The sequence below is a fragment of the Gopherus evgoodei genome, chromosome 11, assembly GCF_007399415.2.
Source record: "Gopherus evgoodei ecotype Sinaloan lineage chromosome 11, rGopEvg1_v1.p, whole genome shotgun sequence".
In the NCBI taxonomy this organism is placed as follows: domain Eukaryota; kingdom Metazoa; phylum Chordata; order Testudines; family Testudinidae; genus Gopherus; species Gopherus evgoodei.
The window spans coordinates 29,163,434-29,184,126 of NC_044332.1; the positions used below are offsets into that span (position 1 = coordinate 29,163,434).

Sequence of the window (20,693 nt, forward strand, 5' to 3'; positions counted from 1 at the left end):
GCAATTTTTTCCACTGATGATTTCAGAATACAAAGTCATGTCATTGCTAGATTTACGCTGATAAAGCTACTTAAGCACCATACTCTAGATAATCTTTGAGCATTTGTGGTTCCTGCTTTGAACTGCTCAAGTCTAATTAACTGATGTGAGTGATGGATAAATTGCTAATAAAATTCAAAAGTCAACACTATAAATTGACTGTAAAACAAGAACAGCAGTGTTTTAGTGAAATGGTGGAAGTGACACGCCCAGCCAAATGGTTCTGGATACCTTTGTTTAGAGCTCAAGAAAGGAAGCTTTCCAAAAAACCTTTCTACACTCTACATTGAAATAAATAAGGGGCATGTTTATATTGGCGGGGGATGGGGGATGAGGAAGCTAACACTGATTTAAACACTGGTGATAAAACAGTGATAGTTGGGGGCTGAGCAACAAAATGCCCATTATTAAGTGTTTAAAAAGATCTGCCTGTACAGTTAACGGTTATATTATTCTTTGACTATTATTTTTTGCTCCATTTATGTACCAGAAGCCCATTAAAGGGTTCATTGTCCTTGCAGAACAGATGCTGTTTCTTTTTAAGTGGTGAAGTTCAGTCAACTGGAATTTTTGAAATGTTTCATTAGAAAGTAGTGATCACAAATACTTTCAACATCTGAAGCACCTTACATCCAAAGATCTCTGAGTGCTCAACAATTGTATGTCAAACCTGTGAAGTATTAGGCTGCATTCATCCATGCTGTCAAAGAAAAGTGGTGGCGATGGGGTAGGTAAGCTGCTATTTCCGGGGGATTAGGACAGTCAGGGTTTGCCCTGCTGAACTCCCAGGGATTCTGCCTGTGTAGTGGCTGGCTGAGACTTCTGCTTTTCTGCTAAACTGTTATTTACCTCCTTCTCCCACCCTTTGTGTTTTGTCCATCTGCCACATCCTGTCCACCACCCAGATTGTATGTTCTCTGCAGCTGGGATTGTCTTCTATGTTACTTGCCTGTATAGCGCCTATCACAATGGGACCCTGATCCTCAGTTGGGGTTTTCAGGAGCTACAAGATAAATAACAATAGCTGCTATGCAGTGAGGTTCAAAGTCTATAGAAATCCTGGTTGGAAAACTGCCTGTCCCTTCGTGATCAATACCGCCCACTTTTGGGCCCTCTGTAGGCCATCTCTGACAGAGCAGTGGTTCTGGGACCCTTTCAGAGACTTTCTTGTGCCTTAGATATTTGAGGGCACCAGCCAATATAATAGAGAACTGAATCAAGCCCATCATCTACATTTTACCGGTGGAAAATAAACGACAGAGGTTAGCAGTTGTTTGATGTAACAGTGTGTCTGAGATAGAGCAGGGACAAAACCCAGATCCTGTGCTTTAGTCCCAAGACCAGGCTTCCTTTCTTAACTAAAATATATTAAAACTTCAAAAATACTTGCTTTGAAATAAGAGCTTTTATATCAAATATTAGAATCCAATAAGAAACTTATGACAAAGGACTGAAAGAGAGCTTTTTGGTAGAACACAGTATTTAATCCATTAAAATATTTAAGTTCATAAGAAAATATAAAATGCAACATGTATTTATGTTTCTAGAGAGCAGCTACCCAACTGTAGTCCATTCTTCTTATCTTTCGCAGTTGTTTTTCCTGAGATTTGGACAGTTTAATTTCGGTAATTTCACCCAAAAACTCTGTAGGATTTATATCTTGTTCCATCTCAGTAAGCTCTAAATCCTCATCTGATTCATCCTCTGCTTTTTCACTGTCCATTTCAACAACATCAACCACTTCTCCGGCACTTTAAAGTAGGGGGACAGACAAAAAGAGAGAGACTATCAGCATATTCTACCACAGAAAGGAATGAGAATATAGTTTTGATACTAAATCATGATACCAAGTTAAATTGTCTGTGCAGGTGAATTTTATACATGTTATATGACTTATTTATGTAGTACTGCAAGAGCACTAGGTACTTTACTTACAAGGAAAAGATATTCCCCAAAGAATTTGCAATTTAAACAGATTACTCTCATCATATGTAGCACATATATACACAAACACACTACAAATATCTATAATAAGACCTAATAGTTGGGTCTGATCCAATGTCCTCTGAAGTCTATGGAAAAATTCCCATTGGCTTAAATGGGCATTAGAACAATCCCTTAAACTGAACAGCTATATGTTCAACTGCATATATCACACACCTTTGCCCATCTGAGCCTGCCCTTACCTGACCTCACCCACTTTCTACCCACTAATCCATTTCTCCTGGATTTATTATAACAATCCAAACCCTTGAACACTTCCAAATACCTGACATTTTATTTGAAATGAAACATCTGATAATTTTTTTCTCCATATTGTATTTGCATAAGGTACTGTATAGACTATATTCAGTCCTGCATCAGTAATAGCTATAATCTCATGATTTTAACATGATTAGAAATAGGTGTTTTATACCATTGGAAGAGTGAGTTTTCCACCCTCCCTATAGGCCACAATATCATCTTTAAGGCCTGGAGAATGCAGAGAGATATCAGACCTTAAAGTGTTGACATTTATAAGTACAGAAAAAGCATTACAGTTAAAGTTTCTTTGAAAAGTTAAAAAGTTATTGCTTATAGTGTCCTCTCCCCCACTCACACTCCCTCAATCTTGTGCAGACGACCAAATGATTTTAAGGTAGAATGGGTTTCAAAAGAGTCCCAATACAAATGTTTAAAATAGTTACCTACAGAATACATGCAGCTGCATGTTGTCTGAAAGTTTAATTGGTCTTGTCTGAGATGATCTGTATAACTCTCTGCCTGCGAGTAACATGGGTGCCTTATACTCATCACTGAATTAAGAAATACTGTACCACACATCCTATATATCTCTGCCTGCCTTTATCTTGATATAGTATCCATATCTGCCTGTCAATGGTATATAACTTGCATATGCATGAAGTGTATGTACAATTTATACATACACACACAAAATAAATAAAAATTGTACATACACTTCGCAATTTATTTAGTGTGTGTGTGTGTGTATAAATTGTACATACACTTCATGCATATGCAAGTTATATACCATTGACAGGCAGATATGGATACTATATCAAGATAAAGTGCATAAATGTTTGCATGTACATGTGTTTATACAATTTTTACATATTTGAATATCACTGTCTTTTTAGAGCCCCATCCTACAAATTCTTATGCTCATGTGTAACTTTACTCATCTGAAATCCTATTGTAATTACTGAGTCTATCCAAATAAGTAATGTTACACGTGTGTAAGTATTTATAGGATAAGCTGTTAGACTGTATGTGCAGAAATTCTAGCCAGGACTACTGACAAACCCTCTTAATGTCGATACAGCTTATACCAGCTAAAAAGTGCTATTGCCCATACAGCTTAAGCTCGTTTAGGGAGCGAAGCAAGTTCTACTGGCAAAAGCACTTTTATACTGATATAACTTCATCTACATGACAGCTTTTGCTGGTATAGAAATGTTGCAAAAACAAGATCGAAAACACCCCCTCCCTGTACCAGCAAAGGTTTCTAGTGCTGGTGTATGTCTTTGCAAGTGTTTATGAAATGCCTAATGCATAGGGTACCCAATCCTGGTTTGAGCTGGTGGGCACTACCAAATATGAATAATAATTTTTAAAAACCAAACAAAAAACCCAACCCAACCATAACCTGTGTTTCTCTGGAGATCTAATTCATTGTTTGGTACACACTTATGTATGAAAGGTTTTCAAGAATAGGCGGTCTAAAGGTTAATCTTAGCATGCTAAGTATTTTATTGGCTTCAGTGTACTTAGCATGCTAATAAATCTACCTCAAAATTACTATCACAGGCCACCAACCTATATGGATTTATTTTTTTAAACAAGAACATACATTTCACAAAAGAGTAAGCTTCATAAATGAAGACATCTCAGACATACCAAAGTGTGCATATTGCTGCTAAACCAGTTAATCCCGTAAGCTTGCTATGCATGCTATCAATAAATTAAGTCCCAATTAAAAAAAAAACCTAGGAACTCCTGTGGGGGCTTCTCTCCCCCAATTTTAACTATTTAAATTTTGACTTCATGATCTCCTTTAGAGATAGAGTATTCAATTCTTGAGACTTCTAAAATGGGGAGTATGTAGAAATGAACATGGATTCAAAGTCCAATTCACTAATACAAACAAAAGGAAAGGTCTGTGAATGTCTAACAGACATTTATGTAAAAAATATTTAAAAAAAGATTTGGTCCTTGAATGAAGGTTGAAAACAGTTTAATAGGAAATGAGAAATTTATAAACTTAAAAGGCAATTTTGCTTATGTTTACATGGAGGCCAGAAAGTTTACCCTCCTGCCCCAAAAATCAATAAATTGGCATATATTGATTCTAATAACAATCTAACAAGATCTTACAGCTTAGGGGGAAAGGTTATAAATTTAAAAAGTAGCTTCAGAAGATATTTAAGTGGTTGCAGAAATGGCACCTTAATTATAATCATTCTTAATAAAAACAGGAAAATTGCCACAACACTTAGGAAGATCTAGCTGATATTTTAAATAAGTTTCATGTGTTAGTTGGAAGCCACCAGCCTTAACTGTTTTTACCTTTTATTCTCCTTGGATATCAGCACTGAATTAATAAAAATGGAACACAGGAAAGAAGCAGATGGCAACACATGTGCAGAAGTGTGTAGGAGCTGAGGAGACAAGAAAACAGGTTTTATTAAAGTTCCATTTTTCATACTTTTATATATGCATGTTTATCACGCACATTCATTCTCTCTCTCTCACCTCTTTGACTGCAGGTGAACCTTGGGCTAAGTGACTCTGGACAACTGCTGTGTCAAGATCTGCATTCTCTTTGGATTGTTGTTGATGCCTGTGCTTTCCCAATAGCAAAGAAAAGGGGGTCATAGGGAGACTCTCCTCTACTGCCAGCTAAAAAGAGCAAAGTAAAAAACAGAATAGGTAGTTTAAAAGGGGAAGGAGGCCTTCCTTTCTAAGAAGAAAAGGACAATTTTTAAGTGCCAAGAATCTGAATTCCTCCTCTCATACTAATGCCAACAGCTAACAAAATGCTAATGTTCAGCAATGTGTTTCAAATTTACTAAGGCACATTTCAGATATAGTCTAATTATAGTCAGATAAAAATATGCAAGGAAGTTCAGATACAATCTAATTCACTTGGATATTGTGAATATTCTGCTTTAAATTTTACATTTAATACTCCACATTAAACTTTAATTCAGTTATAATCAGAAAAGTGACTTTGTAACAACAAAAAAAAAGCACCTTTCTACTCAGATGATCTGATTTCTGTGCACATTCTAAGTAAGATCAGATTACTTCAATTACTCAGTGGAATATTATCCCCGCTGCCTCTGCATGCAGGGTGGATAAAAACTGATAAGGTCCAAATTTAGATTATAATCTATTAAGGTCTTTTAAATTAAATAGAAAAATATTAAGCAATACGTTTGCTGCCAAATATATATTACACTGGACTGGTGGAAGTCACTCACTGGTTATGCACCTGGAACCAGAATGTTTTGTAGTGCTAAACCAGTTTTTGACAACAATAGCCTCTTCTGCAGGTACAGGAAGAATATTTTCTTTATTTCAGTTTATTCCCCTAGTTCAGTTAAATTGCTCATTCAAAGTTAAGAAACTAACTGGGAGTTGAAATGGCAGGAATACTTTGTTTTCCTCTTCCAATCTATGAATAAAATCTAGGTGTGAGAGGGTGAGATCTATTAGTTTTAAAATCTTGAAGGACACGATGACCAGAAAATCAGTTTAATTCACTAACTGCAGATATTACCTTTATTTAATAAATCAAGTTTTAAATATGAAAAATATTTTGCTCAACTTTATAAGAAAAAAAGTTTAGTATCCAGCACATTTAAGGTACTTTTATTTAAAAAAAAATTAAACTTCTGTTTTTGTACATTTTTAATTGGAGTTTGAATTTCCACCCAAATAGCGCTTGGCACAAATCAAGTAAAAAAATTAATCTAGTAAAGAAGAAATGAATCATTCACCATTTTCTAACATAACTCCTATATTTTTTATTAATAATCTAAATAAATGTAAATTAAGCTATATAATTGCTTAAATCAGCGTGTATAGATTTAATGTATTTTCCTGGTTAGCAAAAAGAAGCACCACATATAGTATAAAGGCTACATTTAGTTTCAATTCAACCTGCTTTAATGGTTACCAACCCATGAGAAAACTTTTCTTTTGGAAAATAACTAAAAAGTACAAATGCAAACCATAACTAAAATCAATGATTTAAATCAAGGTTTGCTGCTTGCTGATTTAAATAATGATTAAAACCAGTGATTTATCTCAATTCACTCTATCTGCGTGATAGACTGGCCAGGGGACTGGCATCCAATGGCTCTTGGGCCCAGCAGACAGAATCATAGAAGTGGAAGGAACCCCGAGAGGTCATTTAGTCCAGTCTCCTGCACTCAAGGCAGGACTAAGTATTATCTAGATCATCCCTGACAGGTATTTGTCCAACCTGCTTGTTAGGGGGCTTATTTCCTTCACCCTCTTACTTCCCTGGTCCTTCTCGCATGAACAGAGAGCAACAATACCCGAAGTCCAAAGGCACAAACAATTCGATGTTTATTGGGGTGAACTTCCAGCAAGCATGATTCCAGTTTCCTTCCTGAGGGCTTGACTACACTCGAAACTTCAAAGCGCTGCCGTGGGAGCGCTGCCACAGCAGCGCTTTGAAGTTTCGAGTGTGGTCGCAGCGCCCGCGCTGGGAGAGAGCTCTCCCTGCGCTGCACGTACTCCACCTCCTCATGGGGATTAACTTGCAGCGCTGGGAGCACACTGTTTACACTGCCGCTTTACAGTGCTGTATCTTGCAGCGCTCAGGGGGTTGTTTTTTTCACACCCCTGAGCGAGAAAGTTGCAGTGCTGTAAAGCGCCAGTGTAGCCAAGGCCTTAGTGTCCCCCCTTCCCAGCTCTGACACCACAGAGCCTTGCCTGTGTCCCTGTTTCTGTTCCCATCCCCTGTTCCCATTTCCCCCTTTAGCAAAACATGATCCCAATTCCCCCATTCCCAGTTCCCATTTCCCTCCCATCCCCTTACTTCCTGATTGACTGCAGACTATATAGTAAAACTTGAATTCTGCTTAGCTATACCTTAACCAATCACTTTACTGAAATTTAACTAACCAATCCTAACATACTGTAACATGGTTATTTAACCAATTATACCCCACCACCTTAATTGGTTTACACCCAACAGAATTAATTATACAGCAGACAGAAACAAACAATCACAGAACCAGACAGAGACCATACAAATAAACACACAAAACAATACAGAAGTGAGGATTTCACAACTACATCTATACAGACATAAGGGTTTTCCAGCTGTGTCTATTGATAAGCGAGTTCTTGCCAGACAGGATGCTATTAAACTAAGTTTTCTTTTACATCTTCTAGGCTCTACTCTTTCTCTGGAGGTGATAGGAATATCAGGACAGGATTGTATTTCTAATAGCCCAATAGCACTTTATTTCAATGTGACTAGTTTGGAATGTGAGGATGTGACCATACACTTCCCAGCTTATGGCTGCCTAACTACTTCTTAGCTGACGGCTTTAGCCTGTCACAGTAAGAGAAGGCCATTACAGAGACAGACAGTGATTTCTGATTCATTCTTTTATACCTCTATAATTAGCTAAGTGATAAGAATACACCTAAATTCTTAAAGTGTAGGCCTTTGCAGACAGGCCTGAATATCTATATCCTAACACTGCTCTTAAAAATCCCCAGGGATGGAGATTCCACAACCTCCTTAGGCAATTTATTCCAGTGCTTAACCACTGACACTTAGGAAGTTTTACCTAATGTCCAGCCTAAACCACCCTTGCTGCAATTTAAGCCCATTGCTCTCGTCCTATCCTCAGAGGTTAAGAACAACAATTTTTCTCCCTTCTCCTTGTAACAACCTTATTTGTACTTGAAAACTGTTATGTCGCCTCTCAGTCTTCTCTTCTCCAGGCTAAACAAATCCAATTTTTTCATTCTTCCCTCAGAGGTCATGTTTTCTAGACCTTTAATCATTTTTGTTGCTCTTCTCTGGACTGTCTCCAATTTGTCCACATCTTTCCTGAAATGTGGTGCCCAGAACTGGACACAATACGCCAGCTGAGGCCTAATCAGCATGGAGTAGAGCAGAAGAATTACTTCTCGTGTCTTGCTTACAATACTCCTGCTAATACATCCCAGAATGGTTTGCTTTTTTTGCAACAGCATTACACTATTGACTCATATTTAGCTTGTGATCCACTGTGACTCCCAGATCCCTTTCTGCAGTACTCCTTCCTAGGCAGTCATTTCCCATTTTGTATGTGTGCAACTGATTGTTCCTTCCTAAGTGGGGTACTTTGCATTTCTCCTTATTGAATTACATCCTATTTACTTCAGATCATTTTTCCAGTTCATCAAGATAATTTTCAATTTTAATCCTATCCTCCAAAGCACTTGCAACCCATCCCAGCTTAGTATCATCCGCAAACTTTATCAGTGTACTCTCTATGCCATTATCTAAATCATTGATGAAGATACTGAACAGAACTGGATCCAGAATCGATCCCTGCAGGACCCCACTCGTTATGCCATTTCAACATGACTGTGAACCACAGATCACTACTCTCTGGGAATGATTTTCCAATCAGTTATGCACTCACCTTATAGTAGCTCCATCTAGGTTTTATTTCCCTAGTTTGTTTATGAGGTCATGCAAGACAGTATCAAAAGCCGTACTAAAGTCAAGATATACCACATCTGGCACTTTCTCCCTATCCACAAGGCTTGTTACCCTGTCCAAGAAAGTTTTCAGGTTTGGTTGACACAATTTGGTCTTGACAAATCCATGCTGACTGACTGTTATTTGTCAACTTATTATCTTCTAGGTGTTTGCAAACTGATTGCTTAATTATTTGCTCCATTATCTTTCCGGGTACAGAAGTTAAGCTGACTGGTCTGTAATTCCCCTGGTTTCCCTTATTATAGATGGGCACTATATTTGCTCTTTTCCAGTCTTCTAGAATGTCTCCGATCTTCCATGACTTTTCAAAGATAATTGCTAATGGCTCAGAAGTGTCACTTCTGTGACTTCCTTCTCCCTTAACCCAAGCTCATGAATCGAGGATCCCAGGGAGAAAGGGGGTTACAGCTAATGCAGCTAACATTATAACTCACCAATATTTCGTCTGCAATTTGGATCCCATCGTCTAGGGAGGAGTAGGTCTGGGGGCATGGGCTGAGTGGAGCCAGTTGCATGGCTCCTGTAAAAGCCATGTTAACAAGGAACGTGAGAGGGGTAGTTGAGGAAGAAAGGCCACACAAATCCAGTGGAACCCCCCAAAATCCAAATCACATCTTCCCTGTCCCTACATGGGAGCAGAGGTACAGCTCCAAGGCAAAGTCAGTTAGACTCCATACTGGTACATGCATCAATTAACTTCGAACAACGTATCCTTTAATACACATGCTGATGCATGAACTAGAAAGAACCCATCTTGACTTTCAGATTCTGGGTGTATACATAAGCCTAGAAATTAGAATTACCTCCTCAACACTGTCAAATGAGCAGCCTGGATCTGGAGTCAGACACCCAGGGCAGTGGTTTTACACAGTCACTTCTCAGACTAGTATCACTACCACTGAACTACAGAGTACAGCTGAGTAAGGAATAAATGATGAATAGTTACTATTTTCCTCAAACAACAGATGAATATGGTTTTAAAAAGTCTATTTTAAGTCTTACTGATTTTAGATTGTGACTGTGAATACTAGCTATTTGAACTTTGATCTTCATTACTTAATTGGGAGTAATCAAATTAATTAAGTGGTACTGTTTTTGTTCTGATTCAATGAATATGGAAGTACTCCACATTGCTGCTTAAGTCAATCTAACTTATGTTGCTCAGGGATGTGAAAGTTACAGTGACCTAAGCGTTGTCCATGCTGGCGCTATGTCGGTGGGAGATGCTCTCCGATGCAGCTGCGCCAGTGTAGCGCTTCTAGTATAGATCTGCCCTAGTATGAATGTTTTCGGTATATGAATTTTAAATTCACTCAATACTTGCTCTTAGAATTTTGAAATTCACTTATTAACACTAGTGATCATGAAGATAAATCAAATTTCCACTTTCTATGAAACTCAAACAAAAGGCCATTAACAATATGACTACAGTAGAACCTCACAGTTACGAACACCTCAGGAATGGAGGCTGTTCGTAACTGAGCAAAATGTTATGGTTGTTCTTTCAAAAATTTACAACTGAACATTGATACATTAAATACAGCTTTGAAGAAAAATGCTGTTTTTAACCATCATAATTTAAATGAAATAAGCACAAAAATAAACAGTTTCCTTACCATGTCAATTTTTTTTAAACTTTCCTTTCTTTTTTAGTTGTTTACATTTAACACAATACTGTACTGTACTTGTTTTGGGGTTTGTTTTGTTTTTGTCTCTGCTGCTGCCTGGCTGGAACCAGAAGTATGCAAATGAGGTGTGTGACTGATCAGTTAGTTCATAACTCTGGTGTTCATACCTTTAAGGGTCTGTATGTATAATTTATAAAATATGAATTGACTTCTACACAAAGTCAATTTTTTGCATTTTTCCAGCTCTACATTAAAAAGCATTTTCAGAAGTTACAAAATCCAGCATCTCCATGATTAAGTACACAAGAAAATAGTTAACACTGAAAACTAAAGATTTTAAACAGCTGCAGTGAAATACCAATTGAGAAGTAATAGCACTTTAAAATACTAAGATATCGCTTTTAAGATATGTGCTTTTAGTACAGATGTAACACTTTTTTGCCAAGAGAAAGGACAGCGATTTGTTACTTCAGCTTTTAATAAGTCTATAAAAGGAGCAATACTGCTGAAAAATAAGCAAAAATTAAACTAAACATGACTGCACCTTTAAATTAGCCCCTCTTGCTCCATGTCAAGGTCTGAACACTTATGATAAAAGAGAATTTAGATCTGACAAATAAGTGTCCAACTGAATGATTTTGAACTCCTCTGCACAGCCCAACTATCAGAACATCTATAAAAAGTACCTGTCTGCTTGATGGTGTAAGCCTTTCTTCTGCGGACTTTGTGCTAAATGTCAGTAGATCCTAGAACACGCAGAATGATGCAGTCAGATTATGGAGTGGAACAAGGTGTTCTATACACTTCAGTGTATTATTTACAAAATAGTTTCACAATCTGAAAAGTTATTTGAGTGAAATAAAAGCAGACACATTCCCCACTGCATATTTCAAACAGAAACCACAACAAAGCAATGAAGGGGAAAAAAAATCAGAGACCAAGAGGTAAATTAAAGTTAATGTAGATGGGTGGGGGGAGGAGGGAGAGAAAGAGGGGGAAAGAAAGGCAAAGCTCTGGGGGAAGCTAGTAGGTTTTGGATTTAATAATTTAATGATTTTTTAAAAATATTTGCATAAAGAGCAATAAATAGCTCATAAGGTAATCTGATAAGTGTTAGGCAATAATGGCAATTATCTTTATAGATCCCCAGATTATGTAGTGTTGCTCTTTCATCTGGTTGATGCAGTAACAACTAAGAATAACTGAAGTGGAATCAACAGTAATCAATTAAGAAGCTGGACTGTTTTGGAAACTGAAAACTAATGATCACATCATACCTTATGCAGGTTAAAAGAATCATCATCATTATAAATCATCATCATCAGAGCAGCCCATTACACTGACTACCAAAGGCTTGGATTTTTATTGCTTGATCAGCAGCTAGTGTGAATATGTTAAAGTGACAGTTCTCTTATTTCCCCTTCCCCGCCTGTCAGTTCTTACCTGTGTTTCAGTCAGGAAGTAAAGTTGAGATCTGCTTAACCACTGATGTTTTTCTGAGCCAATTGAATCAGGCACATCTCTTGGAATGAAGACAGCGCACTGGACTCTCTCTCTACAGACATTTCTCTGGATACAGAATGGCCTTGGCTCATTTGGCTTAAATACAAACACTGGCAAAACAAATATTTTTTATTTTTAACAAACAAAAGCACTTTCTTCCCACTTTTCCTGGGCTAGACAAGGCCCCACATGTCAAAGTCAAAGATGTGACTCCCCTTAACTTCAGTGTGCAGTTATCCTAAACTGGATGGATAAGATGTTACTGAATGATAGGAAGCACTCCCATGCCCAAGAATGTACATGCTACCTTCATGGTATTCCCAGCCAGAGAGCAAAAACAGAAACTAAACCCCTCTGCAAAAGATCTACATGAGACATTATACACAGTGAAACAAATGCTCCACTCCCCCTAAATTTAGGTAGTGTGGAAAGGATTAAGAACTAGGGATGTAAATACAGTTTAAAAAATTAACTTAAAATAATTTTAAAATATTAGCCAATTAAAGGGCCAGCAGAAGTTAACGGTTGAGGCGGGTTAACTGGTAAGCATTAGTCTTACTGGTTATCTGGTTAACATTTTACATCTCTACTAAGAACACTCCATGCAGAAAAAGTGACTGACCAATATTTTCATTGCCAAAACAGCAGCCAACTGTGTTCTGGGAAGGGTGGGTGGCAGGGGAGCCCTACTTAACTGCTGGTGTCAAGACATGGCCCAGTTTCTTACACAGACAAAATTTAAGGAACTACAGTCTATTTTGTGCATTTAAAAAAAAAAAAAAAAAAGGTCTTCAACAATAAAAATACCATCTTCTAGAAGCTATGTTTTCAGTGTTGCACTTTCACCATCTTTTGCCAGCGAAGGAAACCCTTGTACTTACAGTCTGAACCTTCCAAGAGCCGTGAGACTGCAGCAATGTTTTCTGAAAGGGGGTCAGGTTGCAGCACCATGACGTTGAGCTGGGCACTCCACTCCACTAAAAAATAAACCAGAAGACATGAAAGGAAGTCAGATGTTTTACTAAATAAGAAGGTCAAATGTGGAAAGACACATATAGCTATACCTCTGCCTGGAAGACTCAAACTTTAATATTCACAGATGAGTCAAAACAGATATAAATACGAGTCCTGCTGTACCAGTATAGAAAAAGGGTTTGATTATCTAGTCAGTTGAGTTTGCTGTGCACACACTCTAGACCTGAATGTTTTTTACTTAGTACAACCTGATTTAGTTTGTAGGCTCTGAAAAGGAGATGGAAAATAACCCTTGCATATTGACAGGATAGTTCTCTAAATAGTAGAACGCTGTTAACCTCATTCTCCTATGTTGTACTCAGCCTGTGAACATGCACAAAATTGCAGGTTTTAAGCTTTTTAAAAAATTATTGATTTATATGTTCACAGCTGTGGGGAATTATGGGAGAGTAAGACAATTATCTGGTGATAGCAGACATCAAGATTCAAAAAGTTAGCTTTTTAACCGTTGTCAACATCACATTGCAAAATATACAAAGTAACTCTCCTTAAAACAAACTAAGAAGTTCAAGAGTATTTCTCATTTTGCCTATCTGAATTTCTATTACTGATGAGAACTTTGTTGGTTTGCATGTACGATGAAATCAGTGTTTACTGACATTTACCAATAAAAATTAAAGTTTCCAAGCTTAATCACATTCCAGCTCAAAAAAATCCTCAATAGTCAAAATGTAAGTATAAACATTTCAGCCAAGATTGCTGCAGGCTTACAATGTGGTAGTGTCAGTTAGTGGAGCAAAGAGGGACTACAGCAGTGGTCCCCAACCTTTTCGTCTGGCGGGCGTGGCAGCGGTCGAGCATCCGCCGAAATGCTGCCGAAATTCGGCAGCATTTCAGCAGCGACGTCTCTGGATGACATCGCTTGTCGGCGGCAAGCGGCATCATCCAGAGGCATTCGGTGGATGCTTGACAACTGGCCAGGACATGGGTGCATTTAGATGCGCCCACAGGCACTGTGTTGGGGACCCCTGGACTACAATATTATATAGAACTGAAGTATGTAAAGTACCTCTATTATGCGTCCACAGGCGGTAAAGTGGCAGGTTAGTTTAGAATCAAAGCTCAAAGTATTCGGGGTCACACTGAAAATGTAATTGCTAACTATTAGGAGTACTGCCCTGGCAGATAACATTCACTGATTTAACAAAATCAATCTTACATGCACAACTGAGCAGGTTCCAGCAACACAGAAATCCACAATCGGTGGTGCCAAGAAGGTATTTGGAACAACTTAGTCTCCCAAAACACAAGTTCCTAGGTGAATAAAAGCCAGAACAAAAGTTAATGAGCCTTCTGTTTATCTTTGTAAATTACAATTACAATCACAAGCACGCTTTCAGTTAAATCTTAAATCCTTTTAAATTAAGCCAAATTCTACTCAGTTATCTACTGTAACAGCAGAATTTAGTCCTCTAGATCCATCTTTAGTGGCTCAGTAAAAAATATAAGCAAACCTTTAGAAAGCACTATAATCTTAAAAAATCTCAGCAAAAAGCAACTGTGTCTACGGACACTTACAACGCCATTATAAGCCTGATTCCACACTGGTCACAATAAACTGTTAAACAATCATCGGTGCTAAAGAAGTCACAGTGTAGTAAAAAATCCTATATTTAAAGCATTCCCACCTGTGTTACTAAACAGTACAACAGATTTTCTCTCTCCTTTTCAGTTTTACTAGTCTAATTTACTTTTCACCATTAATATGATTTTCTTATTACATCTCCTCAGACTGGAGAGTAAAATTAGGCTGGTCTGTTTCTAATCAATTTTAACTTCTGGCTCTCCTGTGCTAGTACAATTAAGTAGCATCTTGATTTCCAGTACTTCAAGAGAAAATATTTTTGTCTTTAAAAAGCCTGTGTGTGATGACATTTCTAATATTAATTTCAGAAAGTAAGTTTATGCATTTCAAAAGGGTTAGTTACTCTAGGTCTAACGTAAATGACAGTTGTCCTTTAATTACAGCATAGCTGTCCAATAAGGCCCTTTAATTACAGCATAGCTGTCCAATAAGGCCATCCAAATGATTGACCAGCCTTCAGAAAATTTATCATTGTATCACACGTAGACCATAGCTAACAAGAAAAAAAATTCTCTGGGTCAATAGATTACAGATTTATCATTAATCTAAAATCTGGTCAATTTTTTAAAAAGCAAGTTTAACATAGCTGTGGTTAATACACCTGTCCCTGAATTTTCCTGCCAGATTCTATCCTTTTACAGTCACATATTGCTCAGTTTCTTTCCCCTATTGTGAGAGACCCATAAGAAATTGACTATTCAGAGGAAAAAGTGAAACCGAGCAACTAAAAAAGGCTGACAAATTCACAGAACCAATGTTATAGTCCTGAAGTGTTCCATGAACACCAACAGGTCAAAAATATTGAGTTTTGCATTTTTAAGTTGACAGTGTCCCTTTAAGATAGCCATAACTCAGTATTTGTTTTCAGTCATTTGCTGCAAATAGTTACACCTCAGCAGGCTACGTACTTGATAGCAGTACGGTGTCACCATTCTCAGGAGCACCATCTTTGACAGGCAGTACTTCCAAGAAAAAAATTTCACAGCATTAGCTAATCTTCACAGAAATATAAGTTCCCACATGACAGGAGGATAACGGATAAAAGGGTCAAAGCTCGGAGAATAGTAATGGGTCATACCCATTACTGTGCCATGAAAGCAAAAGCTACAAGCGCTTTTCCAAACCTGATCTGCTTGGTAAAACAAACAAAACCAAACCAAACCACCACAACCAACCACTTTTGCAAATACTCAACTCTCAAAGACAGTATTATAAGGAGAAGGGAGAATAAAGTGTGTATCTTAAAAGTTTATTCAATGGAGTGAATGCTTCAAGTGAATCTCTAAGAGCTCATAAGCAGAGTAGATCTATACAAATGTTAAATATTTCATCTCTGTATGAATACATACCAGTGCTCTTTGAATGCTATAGATGAAATTACCTTTTTAAGTAGTCTTAACTTGAAAGTGAAAAGCCAAATAATAAACAACGTTACATACTGTATTCTTCCAGGAGGATGACAAAAAGTGCATATAAGATCCCAGGTATCCGAGTTCCACACAGTCACTGTTTCTTCAAAGCTAACAGCAAGCAAAGAGCCATCTTCTGAGAAACAGCAGTTAGTAGCTGGATAGTTGTGATAGCTGCCCACAAAATCACAGCTCCATCCCATACTTGGTTCTGTTAGATTGAACGATTAATTAATATATTTGTTTATTAATTCTTTCCATATTAAGACTTCTAAATGAAACTGAGCAGCGCTTCTGTTAAGATACTATTCAATGCCAGTACAGAAAATGCCCAGCAAGTATTGCATTCTTTAGGTTCACCACTTGAAACACTAATTTGACATATCATGGAATTCGCACACTGTAATATTTTTGTTCAATATGCAAACTACATTAAATGCAACTTTAAAAAAAAGATTTGCTAGAGAGATTTAATTTTAATTCCTGTCACTATATTGAAAGAAGGTCAATATTATCAGTGAAAATTTACAGCCTTAAAAAGTATTGGACATTTCAAAGCACTTGAGGTTATTTTTAAAAATGTAAATGTCCTTTTCTATATTTGATTTTCACTGAACCAGATTAACACACAGGTAAATGTTAAGCTTCATGCACAATACAGTAACCTGTCAGCAAACTTTCCTGTTAACTTCTTCTGGATCTCTTTCCCATCATTATCAATTACCATAAAAACAAACAGGATCTTTCTCCTTTCAAGCTGATTTATTCAACAACAAACAAGTAACTAGTTTGGAATTTCCCCAGTTGGTTCCATAGTAACAATATATTCTCTCAACTGATTTTGAAATAAATGGCCAGTGTGGGAAAAGACAGGAAGAAGATAATAAAACAGAATCTACCCAACATTATTTTGAATGATACTTTATACTATGCTAACAAGATGCAGAAAGATATTCATTACATGTTCTTATTTCTCTTTTGCTTTTACACTGTTTCTTTAGAAGGCAAAGTGCAAAGATATAAAGGGGCAAGATACAAAAATCGGTTTTACTAAAAACAAAAATAAGCCAGTGGGATGTTCTACATATGCAATAAATAAATCACTGCACTGTTTTTTGATATACTGTTGCGCGGCAGCTCTTTCCTCTTCAGTCCCCAGGTATACAAGACCAACTACACAATGCAGATACATAAAGATAGATCAGCTGTATATGTCCATGCATTCCATGACACTGAACTCTATACAGCCCTTGTATGTAAGTAGGATGCAAAAAGCAAGAGGGACTTATTCAGTGGATTCAAAACACTTCCATGGTGAGAGCAGGAAGAACCATTAAACCCCATCCACACCTCTCCACTTCATACCATTAGCACTGGCTGCAGCCTGGCTGTGCAGTTAGTCAGGAATGGAGACAAGTCAGGGCAGTAGGAACCTATTCCCTCCAACACAGTTTCTACGAGCAAAGAGTGTTTACTCATGGAACTGGGATTTAGTTTAGTATTAAGGTTATTTAACTCTAGAAAACACTTTGTTTATCTCCACCTCAGCATTTGTAGGCATTGTACAAGAGCTAAATCCAATGACTCAGAGAAATTCACTATGGCAAACAGAAAACTAGCAAAAGAAAAAAAGTAACCTATGTAGTCTAACGGTATCAGAGGAAATATCTTTATCTATGACAATTAAAACAAAATGAACACAACCAAACTGCAAGCAGATCACTGAAAGGCTGCTGTCAAAAAACCATATTTGAGAACCTGTGAAGACTGACTCACCAACGTTAGGAAAGTTCGTCAAAATGAAACGTGCCAGGAAGTGCATTAATGAGGAGCCCCTCATAACCGTGGGTTAGAAGGGCTATGGCATGTTACATACCCTTGTAACACAAAATAATAAAAACTAAGGACTTCACAATGAGTCGCAACATGATTTTTGGTGGGTGAAGGGTCTTCAATTTTCATTTTTCATCTATGCAATCCACAGAATTATGTTTTGTCTGCATTTTAGAATGCAGTTTAATATCTGCATGCAAGAGTGGACGAGAATTTAACTACAAGGTAATGTGCTCTAAGACAGTATTTTCCATTATGTGGCAACAGATCAAGTCAATTAAACAAAGGATACCACCTTTCCAAGTTTTGCTTTCACGAGCAAAGCTCTGAATGAGAGGACTTTGCCCAAAGAAAACACTAAAAAAACCCTCCTTTTCAACAGCAAAGTAAAGGTTGGGCTGTAGTCGCTCATGAGCAGTGGATGGAGGTCACTGTTCCCTTTCCAGATTACTGTACCCCTTTCAGGAGTCTGATCTGTCTTGTGTACCCCCAAGTTTCATTTCACTTAAGAACTACTTGCTTACAAAATCAGACAAAAATACAAAAAGTGTTACAGCACACTATTACTGAAAAATTACACACTCATTTTGTCTGTATGAAATTTTAGTTTTTACTGACTTGGATAGTGCTTTTTATTTAGCTTGTTGTAAAATCAGGCAAATATCTAGATGAGTTGATGTACCCCCTGGAAGACCTATGCATTGAACAACTAATGTAGGGTTTAGGCTAGAGGGATCTATGCATTCATGTCCCTATCACACCCCCAACTTGCCTACATTCCTAACTATGGGAAATGATGCAAAAGGATGATGGAACTCTGTACTAGGGTGCACAGAAGAGAATGCATTACTTCTGTTGCTTCTGATCCTGTGCACTTGCGTATGGATGGAGAAGAGCAGAGTTACAATTTCCACATGTTCAACAGGTGGTGAATAAGAGAAAATTATGTTTTGGCCATACTCACTCTCTGAGTCAGAGTCATTCACCAACACCCAGACTTTAAATCGACCATCATTGCCAGCTGTTACCAAGGTAGGAGTTCCATCTTCCAATTCATCTGTGTCACGGAAACACAGAGCTGTTACATGATCCTCATGTGGCATGTTTATTCTGGTGTTCAAAGTAAAGCTATAGGGAAGAAAACCTAAATTCACTGTTTTATGTCATTTTGAATTTGCAACAGGTTTGTGTTCTGTTTCTTTTGTGGGGGGTAGGAGGGGGGTGGAGGAAGGGACAGAAGAGGATGGCGGTTTGGAAAAGGGAGAAGTGGTTTGAAGAGAATTTTGTTACCAGCAATCTCACATTTAGTTTACCAGGTCTGTTGTCCCTCACAAAATTATGTAATTTGGAGAACAGAATTCTGATTTAGATTTTTAAGACACACCTACTAGTAGTGCTCCTTCCTAAGCTCTGAGTACCCCTTCTAATAGCTAGCACTTGATCAACATGGAAAATGATTGTTACATAGAGACATTTAAATTTCACTTTTAAACTCCAATCCCATAACTATCGTGCCAAACAACTTTGTGTAACATCTATCCAGTCTTCTCCTAAATAAGTAAGAAAAAAAGTGAACTTTATGGGTGTCCAAAAGATTAACAAATCCAGGCCCTGGAAAACCAGGTGAGTATTAGCACTGGGGTATTGTTTCAAGGTTTTACATATTCATCAGTACAGTGTATCTGGTTAGATAGTATAGTAGATTAGAATGACAAAACAGATTCAAGAAGGTGGTATTAACATGGAAACAAACCCAACTGCTACTGGAATATAAAATCTTATTTAAACTGTTAATTTCAAGAACTACAATTCGAGTAAGTGTGACTGACAATTCATACGTGAGAGTGCTATTTAAATGTAGACACTATAGTCATTTGCACAATATTTAGCAAGAAGTCAAATATTTTGTACCCAGGGGCTGACTATAAAAGTATCAGTACCTTTGTGTTTGCTCATCATAGTTCCACAGTTTCATCTGTAATTCAAGTTCGACTTCTTTTTCTTCTCGCTGTTCCACTGTTGCTAACCAGTTGCCTTGAGCACTAAATGCAGCCTTCACCAAGTCAACCTGGTTTAAACCTATTTGATGGATGTATTCCTGCTGCACAATATCGAGCTGGAGAGTCACAAGAGCAAAAACTAATTTTAAAGGTCAAGTGAGAGAGTTTGGAAAAGTCAGTCATGGAAAAAGGACACCACGGAAGGGAATACGTTCTGGAAATTATCAGGACCATTGAAAACTAGATGAAATACTGAACAGTGGAACAGATTGCCAATACATGGGCCTTAATACATGAGAAATGCCTGCAAAGCCATGTAGATTCCACAATACAGAAGATGTGGTAACATACCAAAATATACTTTGATTTCAGTATTTAGCTTATAAAAAGGCACCAATGACCATTGTATAGGGCATTTTCTGTAGATTCTGAATCTTATTCTTCTTACATTCACTTCCAAGATGTCCATCACCATAAGAATTGTGATTAGTATTCCAAGGCATAACTAAGGAATCAATTCAAAATCTTCAAATCATACAATGTTTATATATTACAACAATTTGCACTTCTGTAATATCCTTGCCACATTACAGCTCTGCAAGTCAAGGCATAGATAAGCAATTTTACTATGGTCACAGAGGAAGTCTGACACAGCTCTACGGATTCCAATCTTATGCTATAACTATTGAACTACTCTCCCTTACCTACATCATACTGCAAGTGTAATTCTGTCACACACGTGTATAACTTACAGCACCAGTCTATCCAACTTACATTGTACAACTGTTTGTCAGTTTGGAGACAATAGAACTGCAGATGACCAGGTTTTCCATTCAGAACCAAAGCTTTAGTTCTAGGATCAACCACCAAACCAGTCTTGACATCACTGCCTGCAGTGAA

The 20,693-nt window shown here is 37.5% G+C and overlaps 1 protein-coding gene across 2 annotated transcripts in view; it reads right to left on the reverse strand.

Annotated features, from left to right (window-relative positions):
• Positions 1–1,472: 1,472 nt before the first annotated feature.
• Positions 1,473–20,693, reverse strand: part of WDR75 (WD repeat domain 75) — a 34,018-nt gene continuing 14,797 nt past the window's right edge. Inside the window, exons 11-22 of one of the 2 annotated variants that reach the window (XM_030579831.1) lie at positions 20,568–20,683; positions 19,734–19,909; positions 18,758–18,921; positions 15,991–16,171; positions 14,126–14,220; positions 12,813–12,908; positions 11,872–12,041; positions 11,115–11,174; positions 4,792–4,938; positions 4,606–4,697; positions 1,555–1,790; positions 1,473–1,524 (exon numbers count right to left, since the gene is read on the reverse strand). In XM_030579831.1, the coding sequence (XP_030435691.1) occupies positions 1,583–1,790; positions 4,606–4,697; positions 4,792–4,938; positions 11,115–11,174; positions 11,872–12,041; positions 12,813–12,908; positions 14,126–14,220; positions 15,991–16,171; positions 18,758–18,921; positions 19,734–19,909; positions 20,568–20,683 (1,505 nt within the window). In that variant the 3' untranslated portion in view covers positions 1,473–1,524; positions 1,555–1,582. Of the gene's footprint in view, positions 1,791–4,605; positions 4,698–4,791; positions 4,939–11,114; positions 11,175–11,871; positions 12,042–12,812; positions 12,909–14,125; positions 14,221–15,990; positions 16,172–18,757; positions 18,922–19,733; positions 19,910–20,567; positions 20,684–20,693 lie in introns of both variants that reach the window. The other variant, XM_030579830.1, reaches the window with a different exon arrangement.